The sequence below is a fragment of the Leptopilina boulardi genome, unplaced genomic scaffold (genome assembly GCF_019393585.1).
Source record: "Leptopilina boulardi isolate dan_hultmark-lab unplaced genomic scaffold, ZJU_Lbou_2.1 LbouV2_363, whole genome shotgun sequence".
NCBI classification, from domain to species: Eukaryota; Metazoa; Arthropoda; class Insecta; order Hymenoptera; family Figitidae; genus Leptopilina; species Leptopilina boulardi.
This window is the reverse complement of record NW_026137933.1, coordinates 247,134-254,521: the sequence shown is the minus strand read 5'-3', so window position 1 is coordinate 254,521 and position 7,388 is coordinate 247,134. Positions and strand designations below refer to the sequence as shown.

At 25.5% G+C, this 7,388-nt stretch overlaps 1 protein-coding gene across 1 annotated transcript; it reads right to left on the bottom strand.

Annotated features, from left to right (window-relative positions):
* Positions 1-439: 439 nt before the first annotated feature.
* Positions 440-3,609, bottom strand: LOC127286858 (uncharacterized). Its single transcript, XM_051313462.1, has 11 exons — positions 3,461-3,609; positions 2,651-2,957; positions 2,443-2,545; positions 2,301-2,368; positions 1,969-2,097; positions 1,624-1,707; positions 1,435-1,518; positions 1,221-1,346; positions 812-931; positions 510-590; positions 440-468 (listed from the first exon to the last, which is right to left on the bottom strand). Exons 1-11 carry the CDS (start codon positions 3,578-3,580, stop codon positions 440-442), a joined length of 1,251 nt encoding a protein of 416 aa, XP_051169419.1. The 5' UTR covers positions 3,581-3,609.
* Positions 3,610-7,388: the final 3,779 nt, after the last annotated feature.

The window sequence follows — 7,388 nt, the reverse complement described above, 5'->3', positions numbered from 1 at the left end:
TATACAAAATTATAACATAGGCAGTATAATTTAAAACTTTTGAAAGTTTTAAAAATGAATAAAAAATTTATAAAACTTACTGTTTTCATTTCCCCACTGCCGGTCAAACTGTGGAGCTTGAAATCCCCACTGCAAGTCAAACTGTGGACCTTGAAATCCATATTCTGGTGCTATGGTCCCTGAACCCTGAATTCCATATCCTGGTGGTCTGACAAACGGCTCTGTGACTAAAAAATAATTCCATTATTTTTTTTATTTAACTGATTATTTTAGAAGAATAATATTATTAAATTCTTTTACCGTTCGGTCTGTAGCTAGTAGATGCAAGGGGCACTAAAAATTAAAAATTTTTTTACTATATGAAATTAATATTAATTCAATGTTTAACGTAAATTTTTTGCATCAGATATATTAAGATATTTTAGAGACTTTAAAGCATCTATAAATCTCTAGAATATCCAAATTGTCCTGCTGTAATAAAAAAAAAATAATAATTTTATTAAACTTGCTAATCGGAGCTGTCCAATCTCCTGCTTGTTGTGGATGTGGAATTTGTGGATATGGGTGGAATCTGTAGTAGGGATGTGGCCCTAAAAATTAAATTTTTATTTAGTTTTTATTAGTATTTATATGTATAATAAAATATTTTAATTCTCTGCCTATAATTACGAATTGCCATGGATAAAATAATTATCTAATTATAATAAAATAGAAATGTTTATAGAATCTAGATTTTAAATATACATAAAATTCTATAATGAGTTATTGTGAAAACATTAATGTATAGACAAAAATAATTTCTTTATTTTACCTCGAAAATTCTGTCTATGTAGATCCTGTCTACTACCCATGTCAACAATATCCTCAGTTTGAGTCCCTTTATCTACTGTAATTAATAGACTTTCGGTTTGCGGTGCTTGATCCTTCATTTCTGAAATTTGATAATAATAATAATATATATCTTATTTATATTTAGAAAATATTTTCATTTTCTGTCCATAATTTCAAACTGACAAGAGTAGGAGAAAGTGAGGCAAAACATTAAATTTACCTAGTTCTTAATTTTGTAATTCCGAATTTGCAAAGAATCAGACAAACGTTCTGCTTGCAGAACAAAATGTACTCAAGTGTATTTTCTTTTACTTAGATAGATTTTTAAAAACTTTAATGAACATAATTTATAGAAATGTTTCACAGAAATATTTCATTTTGAATATTACCTTTACAGTTATTTCCATCATTTTCAACAATCAGCGATTCAGTTTGACTCATCTGATCAATCTTAATGATAAATTCACTTTTTGCTAAGTCTTCATGATTATTTTTTAGTATTTCATCATTCAGATCTAAAATTTATTTTCGTATTTTAAGAGATGCTTATATTCTTCTATTTACTAATTTTATTATAGATAATTTTTATTTTAATTATCTTACTACTTAACTGATTTTCATCCTTTTGTTGATGCATCTGCTTTGAAACCTGATTAAATTCGGTGCTAAGTAATTCACTAAGCAAATCTGAAATTTATTATTTTATATTTTTTGCTTTTTATTTCATAAAATTGTATATTTTTGTTTTTTTTTAATAAAAAAAACATAATCAATAAGAAAGTGCTTTCTTACTCTCCATGCCTGCATCCGAGGAAAAGTTATACCCTTCGTCCAGAAGATCACTTGTGGCATTGGATTCTGGTGTAAATATTAAAACTGAAATAAATATAAATAAATAATTGATAATATTTTATATTTAATACAAGTTAGATTTATTTATATTTAAAAGAAGGACCTTATTTTGTTAAAATAAATTTAAAAAATAAATAAAATGAACTAAAGCTAAAGGGGATAGAAAATTGAGTAGCAATCGTGCTCCTCAATTTTAACCCTTAGGCTTTCTTCGGTCAGATGAGAACGTATTATGCCAACTACTTGATTAAATTATAAGCATTTATTAATATAGAAGTGACAAACCTTCCGTCAACTCTACATCAAGTTCTTGTTCATTTAATTCGTCCATACGTTTTTCACAAGACTCTACTCCGTTGTTGTCTTCAGATGTCAATTCAAAGTTAAACTTTCGAAGTTTGACCATCGGTGGCACTATTAATTTATACTTATGTTATTCATAAGAAATATTTTTAAAAAATATATTTTTTTCATATTAATACCGTAAAAAAGATCAAAGTCGGTTGTGTTGGTAAAAGTTGATATTTTTAAAATTAAGTTAATAAAAAAGGTCTTAAACGTCAGAATTTCATTAAATGTAAATAATTGTTTTGGAAAAAATTATCTAAATCACTCACGTTTTGTGTATTTAAAACTTTTCTTAACTTGATCGTGCATAAGTTTAAATGCTGCTTTTACGGTCAATCTGAAATAATATAATTAATAAGCAACTAATCATAAAATTTTTTATAATAAGTTATATTTAGTAAAATTGTTTACCTCGGAACGTTCTGTAATTTGTGAATAGTATCTTCAATTATTTTAGAAAATTCTGATTTAACTTTTGTTTTTTGTCGCTCCGTCATCAAGTCGTTAAGAGTTTCTAAAAAAATTTTTGTGGAAAAATTAGTTTTATTAAAAAGTATATTATTTGATAACTATTTTGTTTAAAAAACTTGAATTAATTCTATGTGAGAAAATAAATTACCGATTAATTGTCCTGGAGACTTGCTCTTTTTTACTAAATCAAATTGTTTTCCAGCGATTTCAAAAATATTATTGTGTGTAACCACATTGTCAGAAACAATACATATTTCAGATCCAATTTTAGAAACTATTTTTATGACGTCGTTAGAGAATTTACTGTACGCATTCGATTTTTCGGTACAGCTAATAAACTCTCCTTGAGCATCAAAAAGATTTTGGGTTGGAACTAATGGAATGACATAACTTGCCGTTAAAATTTCATCAGAGTCCGAATTAAATTCATTCTCGATGAAAGTCTCTTTCATGATCTGAAAATATTATTTTTAAGTTGAAATTGATTTATGAGGAAAGTGATTAAATATTAACATTGACAGTAATATATTGTTTCATCATTGTTAAAGTATTAAATTTTTTAAAATTTTTATTTGTGATTTTTCGATTTATTTCAATGTTTTGTATCAAGTCAAGAATTATGTTTTCAAAAAATATTCCTAATTTCGTGTATGTGTGCGTTTCCCCATTATATATTTTTTTCAGTATTGCCCATTTTTGAGATATCTTTTTTTGTTAATATCTTTAAAAAAATGTAATTGACATAATTTGTTTAGATAATTTTCTTCATTTATTTTACGGAGCTTCTCAAAAAGCATTGGTTATAATTTTTTAATTAATTTTTAAGATAAGTTTTCAGTTTTTTCAATGCTTTCAATAAATATCAATTGGCTTTTATCAGAACACTCAATAATCAGAAAACAAAAAAAAATTAATAATTTTAAAAATAAGTTTTTACACATTATGAAATAGCAGATACCTGTCGAAAATGATACCATCCAGGCTTGTAAAAAACGTTTAACGACATTTCTTGGCAATTTCTTTTAAAGTCCAAATCGTGAGGGCCCACAATTGTCTTCACATTTTGCATAAATGGCATTGATAGAATTTCTTTCAATATTTCTCTTATAATAGCCGCACTCAGTGATATGATTACTGCACAAAATACTATGAAACCCTTGGAAATCGAAAAGAAAAATTTTTTGCTATTAAAAACAATTTTATTAATTTATGAAAATGTAAAATGAATAAAAAAATAAATTATGACATATTATATTTTTTTAATTTAAAAATTTAGTAGTAATGTAAAAATTGATTAAAAAACATACTTTTCCTGCATCTTCAATAATAAAGTTAATGAACTTTACGTCAAACTTTTCGAATTCCAACTGCAAAAAATAATATTTATTTAATAACAAGAGAAATCTTTATTACTAAGTTTTTTAGATGAATAGCAGAGAAAAACTTAATTACATATTTTTTTATACAAGAGACACATAACGCACGTAAAGTTTATAGTTTATAATAGATTTTTTAAAAATTTGAGAAAAAATTTAAATTCAAAATTACTTGAAAAGAATCGTCGATGTATAAAGTTTCAACATCACTTTTGATCGATGAAAGCTTTAAAATTTCGACTCCTGGAGTAATTGACTTGCAGTGTGTGTCCGAAGATTTCAGCGCTTGAAAAAATTGAGTGCTTGTTTTAACTGTCTCAAATTTTTCCATCCTAGCTTTCATCATTCGAGGCCTTAATCCATTGAAAGATAGGGTGACTTTTTCACTAAATTAACAATTTTAATAATAAGCACAAAGTCACATTTATCAATATTTTAATACACGTTTGACAAAACGTACATGAAATAAATTAAATCTCATGAAATCAGACCAACTTCAAACTTCACACTTTGGACATATATTTCACATTATAGCTTAATTCATCGATTATTATTGAAATAAATTAATTAATTAATTAATTAATTAATTAATAAATTAATTGAAATTAATGAAATAAATTAAATCTCATGAAATCAGACCAACTTCAAACTTCACACTTTGGACATATATTTCACATTATAGCTTAATTCATCGATTATTATTAGTATTGAAATTTTTACCATTAAATTAAATGGAAATAACCAAAAAAAGTTATTTTTTATTATAATAATTTGTAAAAAACATTCATTCCGAGAAAAAATATTTTGTTTACGCAATAACGTTTTGTATTGAATAAAAGAATTATAAGGTGAAAAAATGCTTTACCTTTCGCAAACTTGATCGAAAATTGTTTTAAAACTCTCGCTTGATGTTTTGCATATTCGTAATATCTCTTCTTCTGCCTTCTTTTGAATCTCGTAGTCATTTTCAGGAGCATCGTGGTTATGTATTTCCTGTCCGCATTGCCATTTCCCATCTTCGAGATTTACTTTTGCCTTGCATTTTTTTCTTCTCATAGCACAATAAGCTGTAGATTTATTTGATGTCGACAAATAATATTTGAATTTATTCACTACGATAACACTAGAATTACTTAACTTTTCTTCCAATTCGGACATCCTTATACAAGCCGCAAATATAACGAGAAAAATGAAAATGATCTTTCGTTGACATCTACAAATATAAACTTAAAAAAAATGACAATCGTTAAAATCGCTGCAAGAAAAGCCGATCTACAAATTCAATACATTCATTTATTAAAATTTAAACTAAGTTAATAAAAACTCGGTAATAGAGCATATTTTAAAATTCAAAATAATCAATAAAATATTTTTATTTATATGTCGTCTTGTTAACCTTTTAGCCAGAAAAATAATACATTTTTGCCAAATATAAAGTTCATTTCCGATACAATCCAAACTATTTATTTAGGGTTATCAATGATTAGAAAGAAATAAAAAAAAGTGAATTTAGAAATCAAAAAAATCAAGAAAGAGTTAAATATAATTAAAAAAAATTGAAAATAATTTAAAATTTTTGAAAAAACTACAAAACTTTTTTTAACATTAAAATATAAATAAAATAAGTAAATAAAAACTTAAATTAATTTTTTATTGTAATCTTTTTATTGGTACAAACTGTTAAAGGCGATACTTTTCTCTGTCATTATAGAAAAAAATTAACTTATGTGGAAAGAGTTTTTTTCACTACACATAAAGTAAATAAACAAAAACATGAAATGCTTTTATTACATCAGAAGCAATTAATTTTGAAAAATTACAAATTTAATTATTTTTCTTATTTTTTATTTAAAAGGAAAACAATTATCACCATTAACACCTCTTGAAAAGTGTTCGTTGATTTTCCATTTATTTCAAATTTCTTCTTCAAAAATAATCAAACTCAAAAAATCTTGAAAATTTACGAAAGCACATAAATTCGTTGCACAAAATGCGGTTGCAAAAATTAAATTTAGGCCTTGCTACAGGTAGCCAAAAACTGTTGTAGATTACTACAAGAAAAATTATTTAATGTTTTTCTTTCTGAATATATAAACTAAGAAAAATTCTAGTTAAAATTAAATAATATATGTGGAGAAAGCTATGCCAGGAAAATAATAATTTTTCGACAAATTTTTTATATAGAATTTTTTGTAAATTTTCTTAGAAAATATGTACAAACAAATAAGTGGAATTAAAAGAATCATTATACGTAAAACTGCAGGTGTTCTCTACGACATTTTAAAAATATTTATACCTATTTCTTTATAAATAAAAGCAAAAAAAAGTAGTTTAGGTTTTCTTTATGGATTGAATAATATAAAAAAAATTAGTGAGCATTATAAGTATTTTTTTTAAATCAATGCGTCAAAATAATTAAATTAGTAATAATAAATAATAATAAAAAAAATTTACATAGTATCAAAAAATTCAAAGATTATAATAAAAAAATTAATTAAACATAAATATTATTTTCAAAATATCTAAAAAAACATAACTAATACAAGGAATGAAAAGAATGGGCCCTTTTCTTAGAGAAAAAAAAATTAAACACTAAAATTAACAATTAATTGATGAATCCTTCATAATTCGACGTGTGAAACTCGGTACATTTAAAAAAATTGAAAAAGATTCAAGATTATTCATCACAATTAATAAATTCCCCTTTGTAACTTAGTATAAATAGTATTAGACGAACCCATTTCTTTGCAAATCTTCTCTAGCTTTAAAAATTGTAATGTCACGAGCTTTGTCCTTTTCCTGCATTAGCGTTCCAATAAACTTTCCTAAGTTCAGATCAACCAATCTCTTATACTCCACATCAAATGTTATTTTCATTCTAACTGTACATGTACAAGTAAATTAGTAAATTTGAAAATTCTATACTGACTGTTTGAAAAATATCTTAAATATTATTTTACGCTACATTGATAGTAAAATTTTAGTGGTGTTTTCAGACCATTTTTCAAGTAGGGCTTCTAATATTTTTCTCTAATGAAGTATTCATCGACATTACATTATAATTTCAAAATAGTTTTAACGATTGAGTAAGAATCAAAAGAGGGTTAGTCCTTTTTAAAAAAGAATAAAAAGGAAGATTGCGAGAATCACTCGAAAACTCAAAAGTATCGATTAACTCGAATGAGGAACCGTCTCTAATTGGTTAATTGGAAGTAGCACGCGAAAATTTAAAATTTAAGTATTTTAAAAAAATTAACAGAAAAAAAATACATTATAACATAGGTTAAAAAAAAGATTGCGCCGGGAAAAAAAGATTTCGCCGATAGGATTGCGCTGGAAAAACAAATTGCCCCGACAGGATTGCGCCGAGAAAAAAGATTGCGCCGGAAAAAATATTGTGCCAAAGGATTGCGCTGGGAAAAGACGATTACGCCGAAAGGATTGCAAAGGAAAAAAAAGATTGCGCCGATGGAATTACGCCCGAAAAAGATTGCGCCGAGAAAAAATTGG

Bases quoted from the DNA above. Each gene is read 5' to 3' on its own strand.
- LOC127286858 (XM_051313462.1), bottom strand. From the start codon at position 3,580: ATGCCATTTATGCAAAATGTGAAGACAATTGTGGGCCCTCACGATTTG. The intron at 1,519-1,623 runs GTAAGAAAGCAC...AATAAATTTCAG, and splicing joins CTCGGATGCAGGCATGGAGA to ATTTGCTTAGTGAATTACTT. The intron at 1,347-1,434 runs GTAAGATAATTA...AATAAATTTTAG, and splicing joins GGATGAAAATCAGTTAAGTA to ATCTGAATGATGAAATACTA.